The sequence below is a fragment of the Ptychodera flava genome, chromosome 4 (assembly GCF_041260155.1).
Source record: "Ptychodera flava strain L36383 chromosome 4, AS_Pfla_20210202, whole genome shotgun sequence".
Taxonomy (NCBI): domain Eukaryota; kingdom Metazoa; phylum Hemichordata; class Enteropneusta; family Ptychoderidae; genus Ptychodera; species Ptychodera flava.
The window spans coordinates 30,600,403-30,625,836 of record NC_091931.1 but is presented as its reverse complement, the minus strand read 5'-3'; the positions used below and the strand labels follow the sequence as shown (position 1 = coordinate 30,625,836).

General features: G+C 36.9%; 1 protein-coding gene across 1 annotated transcript; it reads right to left on the bottom strand.

Annotated features, from left to right (window-relative positions):
• Positions 1-4,047: 4,047 nt before the first annotated feature.
• Positions 4,048-20,953, bottom strand: LOC139131451 (ganglioside-induced differentiation-associated protein 1-like). The gene is made up of 6 exons (XM_070697502.1): positions 20,773-20,953; positions 15,905-15,990; positions 13,243-13,435; positions 11,301-11,471; positions 6,313-6,525; positions 4,048-6,052 (listed from the first exon to the last, which is right to left on the bottom strand). Exons 2-6 carry the CDS (start codon positions 15,965-15,967, stop codon positions 5,826-5,828), a joined length of 867 nt encoding a protein of 288 aa, XP_070553603.1. The 5' UTR covers positions 15,968-15,990; positions 20,773-20,953; the 3' UTR covers positions 4,048-5,825.
• Between the last annotated feature and the right edge of the window lie 4,481 nt (positions 20,954-25,434).

Below are 25,434 nucleotides of genomic sequence, written 5' to 3'. Positions count from 1 at the left end.
GGCCTTCTCACTTCTTTAAATGTAAATATGTCGGACAGCAGTCTCTCTAAATTTTTCAAGGGCCAGTAGCTGTAACTGTTTACGATGTTTTCACCATTTTTTTTCTGTGTAAATTACAAGTTCATTTTGAAACACTTACTATTTAGCTCTCCCACTTAGCGTCTATTCGCGTAAAGTGCAATGTTGTTGTTTACATTGGAATTATTGTCGAGACCAGACATCACTTGTCAACAATAACAATGCACTTTATGTACTGGCTGACTTCACAATCTGTGTATATCAACATGCTTTAGGAGAAGAACAAGAAATTGTAGTTGACATTAAAAACAGAAAAGTGAATAAAATCCCTAAAAGTCGCAGCTACTGCACAAACTTCAAGGATGGTTTCTTAGAAATCTCTTATGGCTCAAAATATCTCGAACTTCGACGCGCTCCTCACCGAGAGATGGTGTATAATATGGGAAGCACTGTGCAAACATGCAAACAGCGTCCTCTACAGACAGACAATCAAACAACACATACCTCGAAAAAGTTTCCTTCGAACGGTGTTTTGCTGTCAACACCACAATCATTCTTGACATTCAAACAATAAAGGATGATATCATCACAAATACTAAAGGGAGAACATTTATAAAATCTTTTAGCTTTTTCATTGGTTTGATCACTGTTACAACTTTGATATCCTTTCTCAAGGAGTAGTCCATACTTAAAAAAAACTTGACAACGGATATATGTAGGCAGAAAGGAGAGACATAACATCAAAATTATATTGTGGAATGATGTTTAAAACAAACGTTATAGTTTTTTATTACACCTCACTGATTCAGCGTGCGCTACCATTGGTTAAACACGACTCACGTGACATGTAAAAGAACGTGATGATGCCCTCTGCGAACTTGATGATGCCTTCTGCATTTGATATTACAGGGATGACGTTATTTTACTTACAGCGCATCCTTTCTGCGCTTAAAAAATTCGCTTGTACTTGCAAGTTGCAGTCGGCAACTTATAATGGCTGCGAAACGTCATGCAGAGCTGTCACCGGCACAGTTAGACGATATTTTGATGCAAGTAAACAGCAAACGAACGTAAATGGCAACAATCAATATACAAGCAATTTTTGTGTCCAGCGAGTATGCAAGCAACAAATTTGGATACGCCACCGAGGAGATCGGCAAATTTTCAGCGGCAACCCTAGACTCGGCACTGACAACATTTTACGCTGAGGTCCGGACTCAGAAAGGCGAACTGTACTCGAAGAAGTCTTTGTGTTTTTGTGTCTTTGCATGTTTGCTTGTTCGGTGTAATAAAAATAATAACACATGAGAGCTAGGGCAATATCACGATTTTTGCCTGCCCTCGGGCTGGTGGTCATGATCGAAATACTGATGATGCCCTCGCCTACGGCTCGGGCATCATCAATATTTCGATCATGACCACCATCCCTTGGGCAGGCAATAAAGCGTGATATTGCCCTCGCTCTCATGTGTAATTATTTAAATGAACGCTTCATGCAGACAAAAACCGTTTCTCTTCCTCCCTACCTCACGTCTGTATGTATGTATGTATGTATGTATGTATGTATGTATGTATGTATGTATGTATGTATGTATGTATGTTGTCATCACTACACAAAGGGTTTCAGCTTGGGAATCATTTGGCTATATAGTTACATGTACATTTCCATCTATTTCCTGGAGTGGTGAAATTGATGTGTGAGTGTTTTGCCCACTGTTATCCACTGAGTTCTTCTATTGATAATGCTACTTATTTTATTATTACATAAAGCAAAGTTGACAAGCGATATCCACTAAGTTTATCTTTAAATTTTCACAGTCCTTGTCCGTGCAGCTCTTCAACCCATCATAATAGAGCCATTCATTGTCGTGCTGAAATGCACATGTATAATGCAGTGTTGTCCTTAGTAATATGCCTAAAAGTAGGCGGGTAAATAATAAAAGTAGGCGGGTATCAGTACGAGCGAGTGAGCGCAGCGAATGAGGGGGAGAGCTAGAGCGAGAGGGGGATATCCTTCCTCTCGCACGGCGAAAATTGAAATTTACGAGTGGAAATGGAGTTTTCTGGTGATATCTGAGTATAAATTTTACTGAGACTCAGTGGGAATTTCTGCTCTGGTAATGAAAATGCACAAAGTTCCTGAAGGCTAAACTCACAGACCAAATTACTAAGGTTGACATAAATCTTCAATGTCAAGTATTCATGGAATAGGCAGTGAAGCAGTGGAAAAAAGGTGAGAGGTAGAAGAAAACTGCCACACATAATAAGTTTCACAATGCGTAGAGTATTCGAAATCTGAAAGCAGCAAATTTATATCATTTTCATTACTGCTATATGACAGAACATGATCTTATCATGATTAGTCCAATCAAGTTCAAGCAAACGTCTACAATTTTAAAGCATTGTCTTGATAATAGAACAACTTAATCAAATGATACACACGGAACAATTGTTATTCACTGACTACGGTGCGTACTGTCAGCAGAGTACGGCCCTATCTTGCGTCGTGAATATTGCGTCTAGAAGAGCACATGGAGACTGTGGTCAGACGTAATTTGAAGGCAATGATTTGTCAGGATGATTCACCCGTAAAAATTACAACTTGATTCCGGGTTAGTTGGTATGAGGCGAGTTCGTATGGGGCGAGTTGGTTTTGGGTAGGTTGGAATTGTGAATACGACTGAATTTGAGCACGGTCACACCACCCCAAGTGACTCGTTACATAGTAAAACGGTCAAATGGTTGATATAATTGATTGATTTAAACTGAGAAATTTCCACTTTCACACAAGGATGTGTTTCATCTTTTCGCAAAATTACGATAAAGAGTTTCATTGTTGCTGGCGTTATATACCCTAGAGTACAAGGGCTCCGCATAGGTATAACTCTACAGTTCAATCACCTCTAAATTTGTCCAATAAAATTAATCGATCGATTTCCTGAGGTCAAATGTGTCTTCATGCAATAGCGTTTGTGCAATTTGCTATTTTTAAGAAATCTTCAGGTACAACTGACACTGAATGTTTTTATTGAATTATCGTTTAGTGTTTGCTGCATACAAAGATATGGTTCATCTTTTTGTCTTTGCAAATTACTTTGATTAGTCTTGCAGATTCATTATCTGCTACACACAAATCTGAAGTTCAACCCTTTCATGTGTATTCGTGTTGTGTTTCGCTGCATAGATGGCATATTACATATTGTATTGTTAAATGATAAAAAAGTTTGTTGCGAACTGAAAATGCCTTTTGATTATTTGTTGTTTCATCATTATTGGCATATTTCTACTACTTGTTCACTTATTCTTGCCTTCATTGTTGCAAAAAAAATACTGTAAAACGTGAATGAACTGCTAAATTGGCCTGCATTTGTACACCTTGATCTTAAAAAGCAAAATATAACTTTCTGTCTTGACAACCATACCATCCAGTGGTTTACCTTGTTTACCTGGTACATTCTAAATTATGTATGTAGAAAACGAATAGAAAACTGACTTTATATTGTATAATTTTCAAGTGATCAGAGATATAAAATTCATGAAAAGATGAAAAGAGCACAACTTCCAGTTTAAAGGGTATATGCAATACCGACAGCTGCTTCCTGCTGGTAAAATCTCAAAAAGAATTTTGCTTATTTTTTACACATTTGCATTCTGATTTTGTTTTTTTGTTTGTTTGTTTTGTCAAACTAGTTCAAACTTTTTGGACCTTGGGAGGGGGTGGTCAAAAACAAGAAAAAAAATTTCCAACCATTGGTTTGAAATTTTTTCCTTTTTTTGACCACCCTGTCCCAAGATCTAATCGCCAATCCCTTACAATCGAGATAGCACGGCAGTGTTCAGTACTGCAGTACAGAGGCACCATTTTACGTCAAATCGGCGTACATAATACGCAGTGCTATAATTACAAGATCTAGAGGTGCTGCGCACTGCCACTCATCGTCGACGAATCCAGAGTGTGAGATGGAGGTCGCCATGTTGTGCAATGATTTCTGGGAACGGTTCAAATCATGAAGCAGGTCAAATAATGAGTTCAGATAATAAAGTAGGTCTAATAATCACAAGTTAAGATAATGTCAAGATAATGTCGTAGCAAAGTAATCATGACCAAATAATCGCATAATAATGGCCATAGGTGACCAAACCATCACATAATGGCATAATAATGATGAGATAAGTTCCAAATCAAGACATCAATGCAGAATAATGGCAAAACAACTGAATTAACCTAATAATTTCACAATAATATCAAGATAATATCAAGATAATGTAATCATTACCGGATTATCGCATAATAAAGACCAAATAATGACATAAAAATGACCAAATCACTAAATAATGGCATAAAAATAATGAGATAAGTTCGAAATCAAGACATCAATGCAGAATAATGGCAAAACAACTGAATTAACATAATAATTTCACAATAATGTCAAGATAATATTAAGATAATGTCGTAATCATTACCGGATTATCGCATAATAAAGACCAAATAATGACATAAAATGACCAAATCACCAAATAAAGGCATAATAATGATGAGATAAGTTCCAAATCAAAACATCAATGCCGAATAATGGCAAAAGAACCGAATTAACATGATAAATTCATAATAATGTCAAGATAATGTCGTGACATGTCTTGACATAATAATCGCATAGTTATGGCCAAATAATGACGCAAAAAAGACCAAATGACCAAATAATGGCATAATATCATAAGATAAGTTCCAAATCAAGATATCAATGCCGATAATGTCAAAACAACCGAATTACCAAATAAGTTCATAATCATGTCATAATAATATCCAAATAATGATCAAATAATTGCGTAATAGTGGCCAAATACTGACATAATTATCACCAAATAACGGAATAATGGAATAATGATAATGAGCTAAGTTTACAAAAAGATTTCAAGATAATTTTGGCGGTGTTCTCACCCCATAATACGGACACTCAATCAAATTCAACTGTATGTATGTATGTATGTATGTATGTATGTATGTATGTATGTATGTATGTATGTGTGTGTGTATGTATGTGTGTGTATGTATGTATGTACGTATGTACGTATGTACGTATGTACGTATGTACGTATGTATGTATGTATGTATGTATGTAGCTAGCTAGCTAGCTAGCTAGCTAGGTATTAGTCTCCAACAATGGTGGTTTTTAAAAGTATTACTGTACCTATAAAAGTGACAAAGTATTACTGCGCTGTTGATGTCTTCCAAAACATTTTGAATAGTACGTCTCCTGTAGAATCAGGGATGAAACATTTCCAAATTTGCTAAAAGAGCCCTTTCTCCAGTCATTAATGATTTGACACAACTGTGGCTGGTCTTATCGTACAATCATAAGTATTACATGAACATTTTACACAGGTTGTCATGTCTTTATGGATAGCGTGTGGGAGTTACAGTTAATATCAAAGTGTCAGTTCTTCGCGATAAATTTAATGCTAATGAAAATAAACAGGCGACTATACAACAAGGAAATAAATGATTTTCCTCTCTATACGTAAAAGAAGCCATACACTAGGGCTGTGGCAAAAACTCCAATGCCAATGATAATGGGTGCAATCTCTTTAATCTTTGATATCATCATTGGTATCTCCATTGAGAACACGATTGAAACTAATTTGGGATAATTTGATTTTCATATTTTTCACATTTCTCAAAAGCGGTAGGTGCCGTAGAGCTGAATGTTGCAATATTGCAAATTACTCATAAAACAAGTGTGTAATGTAAAAAGAAAAGCAGATAGGATTACATTTGTAGATTAAATTGGCATTACTTCACCATTTAATTATCCCAAATTTGTTCCATTCGTCTTTGAGGTGAACGCGTTTGGTTGGTTTACACAGCTCTTCAAGAAGGCTTCTCGTTGATGTAGCCGTTCATAATATGCAGTCAACAGAGGTTTGGATCCATATAAATGATGTACCAACCCAAGGTATTTCAATCTGTTCAGCAATATAGCAAAATAGACATCAGCTGCTGTGAAGGTATGACCGAGAAACCAATGTTCCTCGCCTGAAATACAAGAATAGTTGATGAGTATAGTTAGAAAAGGTAAATATCACCGAAACTAACTGCTATTAGGGTTTTTTAACAAGAAAAATTATGAGGGAAAAATTTGATTTTTTCTTAACCTTCACTAGTTTTGAAGGCATATTTCCTCACCTGATATCGTTTGTTCATGTGAATGCTCATGTGAACAAAACAAACTATGAAACTCAATTTTCTAAACATATCTGCGAATGAAAGTCTCTCTAGAATTACAACATTCTTACCTGACCCACTTTGAGACTTCGTTTCCTGAAGTTGTTTTTCAGTTTCATCAAGGAGCGCATCAAGCGTTTTAATTTCACTGACAACTTGATCATAATCATTGACCTTCTCCTGCAATGATCGATATTTATGTATCTTCTTTTCGTAGACTTCTTTGTATTTCGGATACTTCAGCATCAAAGACTCGTACTCGGCATTTGGATTCTTTGCAGGTCCTATTGAGATGAAACGCATATATACACAATATATGGCGTTTTGCCAAAAGATATGAAGAACACAGTTATTGCTTAACTGAATTCAGTGGAAGATTCTTACATGCAAGGTTTAATGTTCGACCATGGTATCAACATTTCGGAGAGGTCAAATGGTTTGCTGTGGTAGGTCACTTAAGTAACAAAATTGTACAAAAGACAACATATTTAACAAAAAAATATGCGAGTCGGTAATACTAGAATATATTTTATACAAAGAATTGCCTTTTGTAATGTGTCTAGGAAAATAATTGGTAGAATTTGAGATTAGTTTGATGTAATTTGCGACATAAAACGTTGGGGTATGAGGTAAGTTTTGATCTTATTTCATGAAAACTATAGAAGATATTGCATATTGCAACATATCATTTTCAAGGAGAGTAAATTAACTTTCTAATGGTACCCTATTTGCCTCGTTATGTTCAAAATAAGCTCAGCAGAAGACTTACAAGAAGACAGGTTTAACAAAAACGAATGAGAGTCAGTAATACTGTGATTTTTCGGTACCCTTCAAAATATGACTGTTACAGCTACAGGATCCCAATATTTTTTCTGTTAAAAGTTTATTCCAAGTTTCTAACATGTACTTGTAGCAAATAGCACAAAGGTAATACACAGTATTGCCTTTTGTATTATGTATAGGTAAAAATTGGTGGAATTTAGATTAGTTTTGACAGTAATTTGTGACATAAAACTTTGGGGTATGGGGTAAATTATGGCCCTATTTCATGAAAACTATAGAAGATATTGCATATTGCTATATACCATTTTCAAGAAGAATAAATCACCTTTCTAATGATACCCTATAACCTAGGTCATGTTAAACAGTAAGCTCAGCAGATCACGTACAAGAAGACAGGTTTGACAAAAATCCATGTGGGTCACAAAATCGTGATTTTGTGGTACCCTTCAAAACATGACCGTAACAGCTATTGAGTCCCTATATTTTGTCTGTTAAAATCCCATTTCTTATTCTAGGGATCCCAAGGCTTCTGAAAATTACAAGTTTGTTATCCTGTGGGGGGGGGGGAGGGAAAGGTGCATGTAGACGCCCCTCTAGCCTCGGCCAAATAGATTGTTAGTAATACTTGCTGTATAAGTAAGACAAGGAGGCATAGACAGTTTTCCAAATACGCCTTATCAAAATTATTTTATCGAAAAATATTTAAAAATTAAATTATAAAAATAGACAGTCATCAATAATCTATTTACTTGTCGGAGAAAATTGCGTGTGCACGTTTTAAAGTCTTCTTTTTAAGGCTGTGCATTAGTTCATTGCATAAAATGCCCATTCACGATATACCAGTGTAGCAAAATTTGCTATTTTAGTGACTAGAGACAATAATGCATGGTAAATACCCAATTTATTTTCTTCTTCAGCACGTTGCAATTAGTAAAGAACATCCATAAATCTGTTTGATTTGCTTCATAAGGAGGAAACAATAGTTATTGTATTTTCTTCCGGTTAAAAATACTGAATTGCCAGAAAAAATCGATTTAAAGTTATCCAATTCTATGACGTCATATTTTTTACTAAAACTTTATGCATTTAAGAAAGACCAGTATCTCAGCTTTCTAAAACTATAAGGTATATGGCATTTCAAGCCAGTTTACTTCATCAAGGAAAGAATGTTGTACCCCTACCCCTAGCTTTTGCACACCCCATACAGATACACGCAATTCAAAATTGACTCCAGAGAAGTAGTGTATAGTTAAATATCTAATGTTAACACTTTTTTTCTTGTTTAATATGTTGGAATAAATAATTCAAACACAAAAAGCTGTCAAAATTTTGCTTAATAAAAAGTAAATCACAATTGTTACATGGTATTTTGGGTAAAAAATTTCAAAATTGTCAAAAAAATCATTTTAAAGTCGTCCTATTCTATGTACACAAATTAATTTTGCTAAAATTGGTGTTTGTCATAAAGAGCAGAATCTGAGCTTTCCAAAAATGTATGGTTTGTGCTATTTCATGCTAGTTTACTTAATGTAGGGGAGGATATAGTACCCCTACCCCTACCCATTTTTCGCCATTTTTTGCGGTACATGCAAATCAAAAACCAGCCCAGATAGGTAGTGCATCCCAAAATATCCAATGTTAACATCTTTTTTCTTGTTCAGCAGGTCCTAAAAAACAAAAAAATACCCTTGTAGTAGGGATGGGGGGGGGGATGTGCACGGTGGGCCCCTCCAGCCCACGGACTACATCCTACGGTACACGCGTACTGTTACTACTGTACATGACCAGTCAGCAAGTTAGAAAATATTTGTGAAAAATGCAAAGATATAATCGTCATTGGATAATAATGCATTTTGTGTCAGAATTTCAAAACTTCAGTAGTCGTATGAAAGCCTGCACGCGACGGTAGAACTGCGTATGTATCCGGTATATCCCCGCCCGGCGACCCCACCGCGGCCCTAGCTAGCTCCGCTGCCCCGTTGAACACCTGACCTCAGCAGGTCACCGGGTCAGTAAACTTGTGATGTTTGGCGCGCAGAATACGAAAACTTCCCGCTTGTCCGTCTGCAAATTATACATTTCCGCGCGTAACCTCTGTTGAGAGTTCGATGACTCCTATGGTTATACCACGCCAGGGGGGGGGGCGCACACTGATACACTCGTAACATGTCGAGTTTATACTTTTCGTCGTTAGGCGCAGGTAATTCTTCATTCAAACTGCGAAATATTGATAAACATACAAATTTGCAATATACCTTAGAGGTTAAATCAATCAAGATGTGCCAATTCTAAGCCATTTATTTGTTGTCCTTCTGCACCATAAAAGCACAGAACTGCATAGGGTAAGCGAAGGGGGTCACGTATCAATGGCGTTCGAAAATGGTGTCAGGCAGTAAATGGAAGAGCGTCACTCACGCGCTCGACCGACCGAGTAAAAAATACAGAAAAGTGCAATTTCTGCCGAAAATCGAAGAAATTAGCGCATGAAAATATTCTAAATTTAATGACATACACATTAGGGGTTACCGACTCCAATTTTCTTTTGCAAAAATCGCTTTAATTAGCCATTTACCACCGGAACCTCCAACGGGGGTGCCGACGACTGACGGAATAAATAAACTTTCATCTCTCTCGCGAGACTGAAACGGGAGTTTAAAGAATCGCATTTTTAGTCAAATTTCGGGATTTTTATCACACAATTTGTATACCACCATATTCCTGAAATCGTAGAGAACCTGGAGCACCAAAATCACGCCGTTCTTCGACCTATAGCGCGAGAACGGGGCAAAATAAGAAACGAGATTACAATCGTGCACCGGGAAAAGATTTTACTATATAGGAGTAACTAGAATGGTTACAAGTCTATGGTAGTGTAAGAAATTTGATTTTAGTATTTAACTGAAATGTCGATTCACTATGCATTGGGGTCTATGGTGAAACTATGAATGATTTTTTTTCAGTACAAAATTAGATTAGTCTGTGCATTTATGTATGCTTGATTATTTAGATTATTGTTCTTGATTAGACTAGAGTGGTTACAAGTCTATGGTTGTGTAAGAAATTTGATTTTAGAATTTAACTGAAATGTCGATTCACTATGCATTGTGGTCTATGATGAAACTATGAATGATTTTTTTCAGCGGTCTATAATGTGTATGTATTTTGTTGGTGATTTGCTATTCAGGAAATATCACATGGACAATCAAAGTTTTGGCCATAAAATCAGCTTCTGTCAAAAGTGACCCTCCCCCAAGATAGGTTCATAAAAAGTGACCCTCCCCTTGAATTGTTTTCTAAAAAGTGACCCTCCCCCAATTCCCCGGCCCACCCCCTGTAATTACTGAAGGCTCCCTTATTTATATTTGTAAAGTTTGTCAAACCTTCTGACTACCGTTATTTAATCAGCCTGAAGATCCTTTTTATCAGCTTCTATAGTTTTTGATATTTTTATTTTGGTGTACACAAACAAGTAAAACTTTCCATTACAAAATTTGATGGATTCCTTGAGGGCGCCCCTCAAGCAGTACAGCTGTATACAGCTGTAGCATGGAAGTACAATACTTCCATGGCCGTAGCAAGCGATCTTGCCCGTAAAACTTTCTCCCATCCTTAATCACATTAATATTTGCTCAACTAATCTAGAGACACACACTCAGAATGTCTTTCAAATATGAATCACGAAGAAAGATACTAAGAAAATTAATTGCATGAGGCAGTAAGAATAAGTATTTAGTATCGCCGCTCAAATGGAATCACTGGACCGATATTTGCTTTGGCACATTCCAAATTCTTGTACAGGTGTCAAAGTCCTCACTGTGTTAGGCCTTTTTGAATGACATTTAAAATTCAACCCTAGATTATCTCCACCTACAAACTAATGTTATCACTAACAAAATTAAGCATCTCCCTACTGATTAAATACAACTTTCCTTTACTGATATACCTTCAACAAAATGGTACAACTCAAAACAAAGCTTGAATCTCATCAGAATATAAGTACATCAGCCAATCTGAAAACTGGACATAAGCCAGTGAGAAACGTTAAGCCAATTACAACATATTTCAAAATAGCCATGCATTCAGTTCAATTTTTAAGGTACTATTTCAATTGTTAGCAAAGATATATATATATAATATATATATATATATATATATATATATATATATTATATATATATATATAAGAAGAAATCAATATTTTATATATATATATATATATATATATATATATATATATATATATATATATATATATATATATATTTATGTCACCAACCTTCAACAAATCTTAAACTAGCAGCTGGTATAAGAGCATTCCTTGTCAGTTCATTTCTGTGTCGTATGCTTCCGAATGAAATTATATCAATCTTCAAATCACCGATTTGATTTCTCCATTGCCTGACCTTTTTCCCAATAGTAGTAGTCTCGTCTGGTTGCAATCTTGGAGCTGGAAGAAATTCAAATGCATGGATTCAAATATTATGGATCATGTGTCTCTAGGAAAAGACCTAAAATTATATATTGGCATGTGTCAAAATTTCTTTCCGATAAGAGAAATAGTAAAATTTGAAATGATTGACTGTCATTCTCGGTTTTTTTATTCTGATTTTCTCTGTCAGCTTTGAAACTGAGGGAGATGCCATTGAATTTTGGAAGGAGTGGTCAAAAACGGAATAACGCTATGATTAAGATCTTTGCAGTAGCCTCACTTCGTTTCACAGTATATATGAACATGTCTGCATCAAAGCCAGCTGTAAAAGTGAGTTGTTCTGGAAATAAGCATGCGCACCATGTACCATGGAAACTCAAGAAAGCAAAAGTTGTGATATCTTGAGCTTCGACAATCTGATAAAGGACTGGTCAGTTTCTTCGGCTGGGGGGGGGGGGGGCGGTGGATTATTTTTTGCCGACGTCAAAAAGTCGCTGACCCCCTATTCCAACTTTCGAAAACAGGCTGACCCCCCTATTCCAGCTTTGCAAACAGGGTGACCCCCCGCGCGCGACAAAGGTAAAACAAAAGGTGGAATATAAATTGAATAATTCAGTGTATATATATATATATATATATATATATATATATATATATATATATATATATATATATATATATACAAAATGTATACAATATATATATATATATATATATATATATATATATATATATATATATATACACACACACCAGGATATATGTATGTATATAATTAAATCATTCAGTTATTGTGTGTTTTAATGAAATTGTTGTCATGTCAGTTGTAAGATAAGAACTTAACAGTGTCAATTCTGAAGTTTGAATACAGTATTGAATGAGCTGTGAATGCACTCCACTCTTTTTATGCATAAAGCAGATGTCCAGAACTGTTGTAAGAAAAATGTGATTGTGAAATGTTTGTGCATGTTGCTTTCTAACACTGAATTCTCATAGAGGAAACAGTAAAGTATCAGGAACTTGTCATGCTTTTTATATGAACTGCAGATTTCATAATGATCAATCCACTTTGCAAAACAGACTTTCAATTTACAGACATCAAGATATATCTTATATAATATCTCTGATATATTAATTCACTGCGCCGAAGGGCACTGCGAAAGATATTAAACATCCAGATATCTCTAATATATACATATCTGATATATGAACGTCATGTAGCTGAAGGGCATGCTGAAAAATATTGTTTGATATTTTAAAGAATAAACATACAAGTATGTCAGATATATATATATATATATATATATATATATATATATATATATATATATATATATATATATATATATATATATATATATATATATATATATATATGTCTGATATATTAAAGTTTTGCACTAGGGCGGGGCTCTGAAAAATGTCTTATTATTATTAAAGTTAGGCACCCGAAGGGCGCGCCGAAAAATGCAACTGAATGATGAAATTTGTGGCTGGCACAATGCATTTTTCGCAAGTGTGAGCCATGTCGAAGTTAAAAATACAAATATGTCCTCTACCCCATTGTGCTGTTCGGAAAACGTTCGCGACCCATTTTGCACAGTCCATCACCCCACTCTTGAAAGGTTACACTGTCCTTCACTCAATTCCGGACTGAAAATACCGTTCTCGTGCTTATTGTATACAGAAATAACGTCCTTCGTAGTCCTTCAATGTCCTTCGTTTTAGTCCTACCCTAGGCAAATTACTCTGCAAGAGATGTCAAACCCTTTGTCAGTAAAATACCTACATTCTGGAAATTCTTTATCCAGGTAGTCCAGTATCTGGTTTGAGTCAGGTACACTGTGGTCACCATGAGTTATTGCAGGAACTTCTCCTTTGATATTGATGTCCAAATACCAAGGTTCCAAGTTTTCCTTAAGATCGAGCATAAGCATCCGCTTCTTGAAAGCAAGTCCTTTTTCCTCAATTGTCAAAAAAGCCTGCAAAATAAATTGATTATCTTTCCAACAAATGAACTGAAACAATGACAGAAAAATCCAGTGCGGATCAAATAACAGGTACACATGACGAATTCCTAAGCAAGTGATTTTAATACAACGGAGAACACAAAAAATAATTGCGGAAATAGTTTTGCCACTGGCAAATTAGCCATGAGCACCATTTGCACATTGCATAATGTAAGCCAAATTTTGTCTTGTTCTTTGAGTTATTGTTCATTTAGCAACATTAAAACACACAAGATTTTAAAATATTGCGGTCCACTTGAATAAACGTCAGACTGAAAACCGATAACCCTGATTCAATGGGAATCTCTTACATTAATTATTTAAGTAATTTATTTTTTTGAAAATTATTTTCATTTTGTTTATTTTTATTATTATTAATTTATTATTTAGTAATTTTTACTTTTGTGCTTGCTTTCATTTGATTGGCTGGCTTTTTATTTGTTCGTCTTTGTTTGGTTTGTTGTTTGTTTTGTGTTTGGTTATTTTTGTTAATGCTGGTTTGGTTTGATTGATTTTTTGGGCTATTGTTTTTGTTTGTCATTTTTCCTGGCTTCCCTGTGGTGTAAGCAACTGGAACAATCCGTATCAGGCAGTTCGGGGTACATGGTTACAAGAACGACCATAAGCCTACCTGCAAATGTACCCTATTGCTATTAAAATAGCTCGGCAAGCAAGGTAGGAACGCCCTTTTACTTGCACTCATAGAAATAGTCCTAAGACTCTCTGACCTAGACTTGGTTCAAGTCTGTGATTTGTGAATGTTTTAGTGGAGTGAACGCAATGATTTGTATTCTGCTTTCATGTGAAACGCGCGCGTGAGTGGAGTGAACGCTATACAGCGCGCAGCGGAGTTTCACCCGGAATCACAGACTTGGCTTTCTTGCATGATTTGCGTTGCTATAAATTATTCATGAGATGACGTTTTTCTTTACTCATATATTATTCATAAGATGACATCACTAAATTTTACACATTGGGAGCACAGGGGCTCACAAGTGGCTATATAAGTCAATATTACAGCGGTTTTCTTTCTTTTTCAATGTTACAAATAAACTAGCTGAGCCTGAAGAGCACAACACTTGTGTAGCTGTCTTTTGTGTAGCTTGTATTGGCATGTATAGTGCGCCCTCAATAGGGAGTGTGATCATATGTAAATGCGACCTTTGGTTCCGTGACCTCTAGCCATGCCTACTTCCCTCTCCATATGGCCGGCCATGCGTACAGACGTCGCTGTGTTTACTGACGTCGCTGTGTTTACTGTACTAAATTACAGTAAGCATAGCGAGGACAGGAAGTAGGAATGGCTAGAGGTCACGGAACTAAAGGTCGCATTTACATATGATCACACTCCCTATTGAGGGCGCACTATACATGCCAATACAAGCTACACAAAAGACAGCTACACAAGTGTTGTGCTCTTCAGGCTCAGCTAGTTTATTTGTAACATTGAAAAAGAAAGAAAAACGCTGTAATATTGACTTATATAGCCATTTGTGAGCCCCTGTGATTGGGAGGAGTTACCAAACGAGACGTGCATAAAATTCACATGGCGTTGTTTACAAAATGTTGAGTGCGATCACTTCCACAAAAGTCAGCACGACCTCTGTTGTATCACAAAAAACGCGTGAAAATATCTGTGTTGTTTGTGGGGCCCATGTTGCAAAATGCGAAAATCGTCGCCGGCACCTTACAGTTGTAGCCTGTTCTCTAACGTGCCTAAAGCGATGGAAATCAAAACAATGTGGGGCGACTTCGTATGTCAGTGATTTTCCGCTGCCGGTTGGTGCGCAGACGAACACATCTTTTCCCTAAATGTAACTCTCAACAAGCTTTCTTTGGTAATCTCGCATAATTAACGATGGTCGACCGATCTGTTGTAAAACGCGGTTGATGTACTAACCTGATGCCATTATTCGCCCAGATATAAAACGTACTCGATGTCCAGCTTTGCACGGAGATGACAACAACTTTTTAATGCATGCAGAGGTTATTAGCATGCGTTCTTCTTATTGGCCAGAATAACGGCGGGGGCTGTCAATCATTTTGTATTTGCTTACGTCACTGTGTACACAGTCCGTCTCACCGCCTGTACTTTGCAAGAAGTCCAAGTCGGTGAATCCGGCAGAAACTAACTCACTACTGCGCAGACTCAAACGTGACGCATTCAATCGCTGGGAAAACCTGGCGTGAGCTGGCAAAATTCCGGATAGGTTTGTACGAAATAGGAGAGACACAAGAGAAACTATCATAAATGATTTTATTTTTTTTAAATTCACCGACTTGAACCAAGTCTATCTCTGACCTCGCATGACCTCCAAGCTGCATGTAACTTGTAAGGTATAAATGTTATAGCGTGCAATTCCCTTAGTGGAGGTCTCATTCTTTGTATCCATGCATGCTATGAACTTTAAAATGTTGAGAAGGCGAGAACTACCTACTCACCCTTTGGGAACAGTATGAACGGAAATCATAAAACAGCGTGAGTACTTTCTTGTTTGAGGCCATTCTTCGGACAACAATTGTTCTTCCTACGGAGTAAAATATGCAATTCTATTACATCGACAATGGTATACATGGCTAGTCTAAGAGATTATTTGGTCAAAGTTGAACATGTAATCAATCAATCAATCAATCAATCAATCAATCAATCAATCAATCAATCAATCTTTATTGTACTCGACACATACCGATTAACAGAAAGTTACATGGTATGACATTCAATACAAGAGTTAAAGGCCGAGGACTCGATCCCCGGGATCAAGCTAAATTTGTTCTAGTTTGTAAGACAACTGCGGAGGTGTCATGGCCTTTTGTTTTCCATTGCAATTGTAATTAGTGAGTACATTACCTGGCAAGACATTCTGACGCCTGACACAGGTCTATAAAGTTTATAAAGTGTATAATATAGCAAGAGGAAAATAGTAAACATCAAAGTGAACAATGGTAAAGTTAACCAGAGTTTAAAGGAGGAACAGCACAGCCAGCTTGGTTATTTCCCATGTAGCCAATATGCAGTGCAGATTATCTCCCACTGTGTCATTATTTCTTGCCTTTTTGATAATCTTTTGCAGTCACTATCAGTTCTTTGCTACTGTTATTTCTATAGGGAAATTTATCCTGTCCTGTCCATCCGTATTCCTTTTTCATCCTCTGGTATGTGATTCCTTCTTTACGAGCACTTCTATTGTGTGTCTGTCTTCAACTTACTCACTGACTGTCCTCACTTGCCAAGACAGTTAGATGCATTTAGAGTGGATAGAGTTGACGCTATAAATAATCGAAATCGAATTCACCAACAGACAGCAAGACCCATACATTTAGAATCAGTCCTTTCTTCTGCACTATGAGTGCATGAATCGGGTCCATATATTACACATTGTCCTGTAAATGTTTTATTTGTAGCATGAAAATAGCCTAGCCTAGAATCAGAAAACCGGATTGCTATGAGTGAAGTCAGACGAACTTATGAACTGGATGATTTAGTACAGGAAAGCCATGAAAGCAGACCACAGGGAAGCCAAGATAAACAAACAAACAAACGTACAAATACAACCGAAAACACTGAATAAACAAAAGATACAACAAATAAATAAATAATCAAACATACATATAAATTCATATATATATATATATATATATATATATATATATATATATATATATATATATATATATGAGAGAGAGAAAACAATACATTCAATAAGAATGAAATAATGACTGAAACAACACATTTAAATATTCAAGGTTCGTTTGTTTGCCCTGGCTTTCCTGTGAAAAGATAAGCAACAAAGCTACCTTTATTACACCAAGGACAAGATCGACAAAAAAGAGAAGGTATTTGTCTACTATCAGTTCGTTGGTGAAATAAAGGTGTTATGTAGGTCATTTTCACACACTCATCATGACCTGAGTTCAATTAGTCTAGAACATTCTCAAGGTCACTGCCCTTAATGACCTCACAACCTTGAATTCAATTAGTCATGTTTGGAATGTTCTGGAAATCTACTGAGTTGTGCAAGAGAGATAATTTTAGAACAGTAATTAGCATGTCAATAAAAGTTCTAGATTGTTCTTATATGCCCTTATGTAAGCACATGTGTATAAATAGGGACGTGCACAGCTTGCAGTCAGACATTTGGGATTGTGTCTCTTGTGTGTTACTTCAAGTCTTTGGAAACTCCAGCAGTAGTAATTTCAAGACTTTTCAAGACCTTCACTGCCAACGCTGGATTTATACTGTGGACTTTGTGCAACTTCAAGCCTGCAAGCCAAAGGACTGTTCATTCATCCGACTGATTGTTACAACTCTGAGACTGGAGCTTTGCCGTCCCAGCTGAGATAAGAAGCCTGTAAATAGTCTGTACACTTTTAAAGCTTGTATTCTATCCCTGACTTAGCAATTAGTTTTATTTTCGTAATAAATTATGTTTAAATGGAAACTGCTGAGTTCACCCTTCTGTTCGTTTTCTCTGCACGTAACAAAGGTAGATAATCAACGTGATCAAACAGCTTGTATTGTTAGAGCTGATACCTTAGTTACTGGTTTGGCACTGTTATGGTGACAAAATGACCAAAAGCATTGTGTCATTTTCTTTAATTTATATTTGGGAAAGAAAAGGCAACTCTTGAATTATTCATACTAAGTTTGAGGAAAGTTTGTGAAAGGCAGTATATGGCCACAGCATTACATAATGTTTTGAGACATGTGAATTTTATGAAAATACAAAATAAACAGCCTTGTCTACCAAGTAGCCCTTCACAGTGCACCATAAAAATCACCCCACTTATCAGAATTTTTTTCCATGTGTACCGCACGATTGATCTAAAATCAGAATATAATAGTCATTATGTATATACGTTTAGATTGAAATTGGGTACATGAAGAAGTGGCCTCGAAGATTTGGTAAAAGACGGGCTCTTATGAGCTGGTTGCTAATGAGTTATTTGGTCAGAATGATAGAACCCCACCCCTCCCCACCCTCGCTTTGGTGATCGGCAGAACAAATTAATGAAGGGGATTAGGGAGGGTAATTAAGAGATATAAGCAGTTTTCTTTGAAATACTATAAAGAGACAGCGAGGGTAAAGCAATAGGCACAGAGCGACAAGGTAGGGCTTGTATAATGAAAAAAAAAGTTTAACACATGGCATTTATTGATCATATTCATAACTTCCAGACGAATAATTCCTGCGGTAACCTGTGATAGAAAAGGGTAAAGAAACTGCCGGCAAACTTAACAGACGAAAATATGCCGAGGACATGGTCAAAAAGTTTGTCGGCACTTTCAAAATACTTATGTATTAAGAAGGTCCAAGGATATAGGCATTGATCGAATAAGGAACCGGGAACCAGCTTCACGTTCTAGTTCCTTATTCACGTTCCATCGAATAAGGAAATGGGAACTGGGAACCAGCTTCACGTCATTGTTCCTTATTCACATTCGATCGAATAAGGAACTGGGAACTTGGAAGTAACTCCACACATCTAACGAAGAAGCGGTCTCCGAGTCCATGTATATTATGTGAGTCGCTGTATATACTAAGCGCAGCACAGAGTATCGCGACATTACTGACCTCACAACCAAATCATGATTATGAAATGGCCATCGTAATCTTGTGTACGGGCAGGCACTATGTATCAAGGGTGCCTTCAGTAATTACAAGGGGGTAGGCCTGGGGAATTAGGGGGAGGGTCATTTTAGAAAACTTTTTAGAAAACTGTCCGAGGGGGATTGTCACTTTTTATAAACCTAGCTTGGGGGAGGGCCACTTTTACTAACTTCGATTGTCTATGTGATATTTCATGAAAAGGAATCACCGACGAAATACATCGATTCTTTTAAATACATACAGGTTATCCACAAGCTTCACAAGCAAAGACGATGCAACGGTATGCTACATTAAACGCCTTGGACAGTTAAAACTAATGAAAGGCATGCGCAAGAGACAAAAACATATGGGACAGATGACAAACTGTATATTAATTATCAAACGTCTATAATGGAACACGTTTTATTATAGTTATATTGGAAAAATTGTTCATAGTTTCCTCATAGTGCATCAGCATTTCGGTTACATTCCAAAATCGAACTTCTTGCACACACATGGACTTGTAACCACCCAAGACTAATCAAGTACATTAAAATAACTTAGCAAATATCTATAAATACACAGATTTAGCTAGTTTTGTATGGGAAAAAATTATTCAATCTCCTCGTACAGACTACAATGTATAGTGAATCAACATTTCGGTGAAATTCCAAAATGAAATTTCTTGCACACACATGAACTTGTTGTAACCACCCTAGTCTTATCAAGTACATTAAATAAATAATTAAACGTCTATAAATACACAAATTGGAAAAACATATCCATAGTCTCCTCATAGACTACAATGTATAGTGAATCAACATTTCGGATGAAATTCCAAAATGAAATTTCTTGCATACACACGGACTTGTAACCACCCTAGTCTCATCAAATCAAACGTCGATAAATGAACAGATATTGTTAGTTTTATTCTGGAAAAAAATTGTTTGTAGTTCTCTCATAGATTACCATGTATAGTGAATCAACATTTTCGATGAAGTCCAAAAAGCCAATTTCTTGTACACACATGCACGTTTTACTTCCCACTTCAAGAAAAGTACATTTACATATATTATCAAACATATGTAAATGTACAGATACAGTTTGTTTTACGGGGGGGGAAATTGTCAATACTTTGCCTGATAGACTCCCGTGTATTATGTTTGATATGTTTGGGTGACGCACTATATCTGCCACATCTTACCTCATTTTAGTTGCGCAAAATATGGCGACGCTCCTTCTAAATGCATGACCCTTCAAAAATACTTGCGTGATAAATTTTGACCCTCCCTCCAAAAACGCAAGCCCTCCCCCCTGTAATTTCTGTCCCTAAATTACATAATAATTAAACCAGTTGTGAAATTAGCTGATACTGGTTCAGTTATTCCTGGGGAGAATACTGCCCCCTTGTAAAAACTGAACACTCCCTAATCACGTGATCACACAGCTTACGCGCCCCATAGACGTGTGTGTGTATACACGTAAAACGAACCTGTACGTATATACACACGTCTATGGGGCGCGGAATTGGGGCAAACGAGCGACTGTGATTAATCATCTATCATTTCTAAAAATACGCAATGAGTCGACAGAGTAGCATGCGCATCTCGAGTTACAGTACTGCAGCTAGGTGAGCCCCTTGTTTAGCTGACATTACCGTGAGTTAACATGTTGAAGAGATACAACGCACAACGGCACACGGGCGTTCGTAATCAGGCTTACCTTTTCAAAGCCGTTACACTTAAAGTAAATCGGGACTGTCTTTACAGGCAGTTTCAATTCCCCTAGGTATCCCTTGTTCCTCGCTAATACGCTTGCTGCTTGGTAATCCCAAGATCAAAGACCGACAACCTAGTAGCGAACACTTCATTTGTTCATCGGCCGTTTAGAGTTGAAAGTTTATAGGGGCAGATCTAGTACGCACGTTTTCATTGGCGGACAAAAGGGTCACAGAATAAGGGAGTCGTCATTATTTACGGCCTGGGGTTGGAGGAATTTCGTCGGAAACTCCGAAATTTCGAGTACCCCCCGCCAACCATGATGAATTTTAGTAACCTTCCTCTAACTCAGAAATTTTGACTGTCCCCCACTTAGGGAGCTCCCAGTTATTATGGCCGGGGGTGGGCCGGCAAAATCCAGGGGTTCACCTTAAATTTGAAAAATGGAAAGGGGGTCATGTATTATTCAAACAGCCCAGAGGGGGTCACTTTATTTTCATAAGTATCCGCCCCGTCGAAAAAGCAGTTTCAGTGTTCAAAAATATTCTGGAAATAAAAATGATTCGCTGCATGATTTCATTCTCTGAAGTCACTTAACTGTAAATCTGAATAAAAGTATAATTAACTGTCACATGAACATCTTGCCTTGGCAACTCTATACAGGCTTGTCGTCTTGTAAATCGAGTTCGCCGAGGGCAATGAACAATTCCCATTACTTACATATTAGAGATATAGCAAGTTTTGTCGGGGAAAATATTTAACAGTTACCTGCAGACTACCATGAAAAAGTGAAATAATACTTTAACGTGAAATTCCAGTATCATAATTGTTGTCAAACCGTGACCTTATTTGAATCAAGTACATTTGTATCAATTATCAAACACCTATAAAAGCACAGATGTAGTTAGTTTAGTATCATAAAAATAATTATTTATAGTTTTCTCATAGACTACCATGTATAGTGAATCTACATTTCGGTGAAATTCCAAAATCAAATTTCTTGCACACACATCCACTTGTAACCACCCTAGTCTAATCAAGTACATCAATATCAATAATCAAGAGTACATAAATACACAGATTTACCTAGTTTTGTATTGGAAAAAAAACTTATTCATAGTTTCCTCATAGACTACCATGTATAGTGAATCTACATTTCGGGGAAATGCCAAAATCAAATTTCTTGCACTCACATCCACTTGTAACCACCCTAGTCTAATCAAGTACAGAAATGTCCATCATCCAACGTCTCTATATGCAAAAGAATACCAAGTTTTTCATGGGAAAAAAAATCATTCACAGTTTTATCATAGACTCCCATGCATAGTGGATGAACAGTTTCTGTGAAATTCCAAAATCAAATTTTTGTACACATACGAATTGCAACGATCCCATTCCAATCAAGTACATTTATGTCAATTATCAAACGTCTATAAATCTATAGATTTTGTATTGAAAAACTATTAAATAGTTTTCTCATAGACGACCACGTATAGTGAATCGACAATTAAATCCAAATATCAAATATTTGTACACACACGCACTTTTTACCTGACACTGCAAGCAAAGTAAATTTACATGAATAATCAAACGTGTAAATATAAAGATATAGCTTATTTTATATGGGCAATGTTAATAGTTTGCCCAATACACTCCCATGTATTATGATTACATATTTTAGGGCGAAGCATGCACTATATCAGCCACATTTTGCCTTCTAATAGTTGCGCAAAATATGAGGGGTGCATCATCTTAAAAGGGAGGGGGTCATCAAAAGGTATGCATGAAAATTCATGACCCTTCAAAAATACTTGTGCAAACAAATTATGACCCACCAGTAATTTATTCCAATCCCTTTTAGGGGAGAATTATAGCAAGTCAGAAGGGGAGATTCGAACGTTAACACATTGTGTGTTTGTTAGGGGGTCATTTGAAAAAATCTCAGAATCTTTTTTTATATTCTATTGCGCCCCTCCTCCAGACGTGTTTGTGTGTGCAGCTTTGCTCAAGCAATGGGGGGGGGGGAGGGTGCCATGAAATTTTTGTCATCTTAAAAGGGGTTCATCAATTTTTTGGTGCAATGGATATAGGGGGTTCACTTACTTTGACATATGCACATGAAGATTTTGCCGGCCCACCCCGGCCATAATAACTGAACGCTCCCTTAGACAAGTTAAATACCAATACATGTATTTGTACAATTTACAAAAATACAGCAATAGTAAAGACCTTTCAAATCCTGATATACCTTGCTAGATTATCATCGGTTATCTCATGAGGGTTGAAAAAGATGAACAAACAAAATGAAATTCAAAGTGACAACAAAATACAGATATAAAAGCTCACGCTGTGACCAGTATCCAACCATATAGTATTGTTTAATTTGGATGGGTATCGTGACAGTTTTTTCACTAGGATATCTGACAGGGCAGAATTTGAAATTACAGGGGGACACGCAAGAGGCTGAGGGGGAAAGCGTCAGAGGGGGCTGTTCCCTATCTTGCATGGAAAATTTTGAGAAATTGATGTGTGTAATGGTGCAGTCTTGTGCAACCTGAGAGTTTTTTAAGTTCGTTTTTACTGAATAAAATTGTTAGAACACCCCAGGGGAGAGCACGAGAGGGGGGTCCCCTCTCACATCGAAAATTTTGAGTAATTGTTGTTTGCAATGGGGCAATCTGAGAGGTGTTTCAATTTATTTCGCACAAAAATTTGAGTAACCCCCTTCTTCCTCTCCACATTTTGAGCAACCCCCCTTGAAGTTTTCAATTTTTTCAGTGCCTCCCCCCAACATTCCTCCAACCCCTAGGCCGTAAATAATGACGACTTCCTAAGGATTGGCAAGAGCTGTAGCCAGTAGAATTATCCGTAGCAATCCATCACTATTTTCTTGTATTTACTTCAAACACGCTGAACGATCATTCCTAGCTGATCGTTTAATCAAAACCCAAAGAATAGTTTGATTGCTCAATTTGTGTAAATTTCCTCAGCTTTCTAGAGGGTATCAAAACATATTAGCCATCATGGAGCATCAACTTTTTTAAAAAGTGGCCTGCGAAACATTGAGAGTTACGCTTACTGGTCATTTTCGCTACAGTCGGCTTCGTTGTGTATCTAACCACAAATGGCACAAGCAGCACAAGCGACTGTGATTTTCAACGACTGCCAGCTCTCAATGAAAACTCTGATTACATTTACCACTTCCTCCACGTTTACACTGTGCAATTTTGCTTTCATGGGACAATTTACAGAATGTATACAACATTGAATTTTTTTCACAATTGCTTGGTAAAAGTTATGTCAAACTAAAACAGCATATATGTTTAAAAATAATTTAAATACCTCAATAAGGCAGTTGTGCATTCCAGCTGTTTTCCAAAGATTAAGTTTTCACTAATAATATTCGACAAGTATATGTACATGTATGTATGTATGTATGTATGTATGTATGTATGTATGTATGTATGTATGTATGTATGTATGTATGTATGTAGTGTGTGTGTGTGTGTGTGTGTATGTGTGTGCATGTTTGTGCATGTGTAGGGATTTAACATACATCTTTATGAAATATATTTATAAGAGTCTGTTGTTGTTTTGGCTTTTGCGGGTTCTCACTGCAAAGTTAGAAGAGTGTAGGTTTGATTCTGCATGTTGCGGACTTGGCAGATCATTATGAATCGTTCTTGCTGACCAAAGCGATCTAAATGATGCACTCTGATAGAGGTTTTGAAATTCACATGGACTACTTCATGGAAATCGTCTTCTCTTTTACAACAATTCCCATGCTATGCCTGACCGTTAGTAAAGTGAAATACAAATGTTTCCTGCTATACTGCGTAGTTATTTTTTTAAATACACCGACTTAAAACTTGTTATTGGAATATGGAACAACTTTAAGAGTGATTTATCATTTTTTTAGTTTTTCCGAGTTCGTAATAATGAATTTCCTATCGATGTTCTGTAGCCCCCGGTTGCATGTAACCGGAAACAGAAATATTGTTATTTTCGTCATGTGGCGTGTCGTTAATTAACATGATAGTACATCCTGTCGAGAGTTCAGGGTAAACTGTTGACATTCCCAAGTCTATTCACCGTTCACTTTATTTGTATTTCTCAAACCTTTTTCGCCAAAATAGGTTCTGACAGATACCTCCTGTCAAAAGAGCGACCATTTCTGTGTCGCAGTGGTCTTCCTATTTCCACTGAGACCCAAGTGTTCGGTATTTTCAACCATGAGTCCATTCACAAAGACTTTGAAGGGGGGCTTTTAAGGCGCACCAGAGTGCTAGTGGTAGCCTACGGTGTTGTTTCTGCCAACTATATGTCGGTGGTTACGATTGAATAAATATATGGGCAGGCTGTTTACTGTTTGGAGTGAGGGGAAATCAGCATGTTTCTCCGTGTAAGAGCGGCCACACTTTGCGCGTTTAACCGAGACTTCAGAGAGCCTCTGTGGGTGAGTCAGCGGGACAACTTACAGTGTTGACAAGAACCCCGCTAGTGCGACCGCGCGCACACAAAAGCATACATCCATGGTGAATGTATTGGGAATAGACATCGATTGTAGCTCTAAATGAAAAGGCATTCATAAAGTGTGACCTCTGTGTTGAGATCTGTAACCCCTACTGAACAAAAGCCCGCCAGAAAGCGTTTATAAAAGTCTATG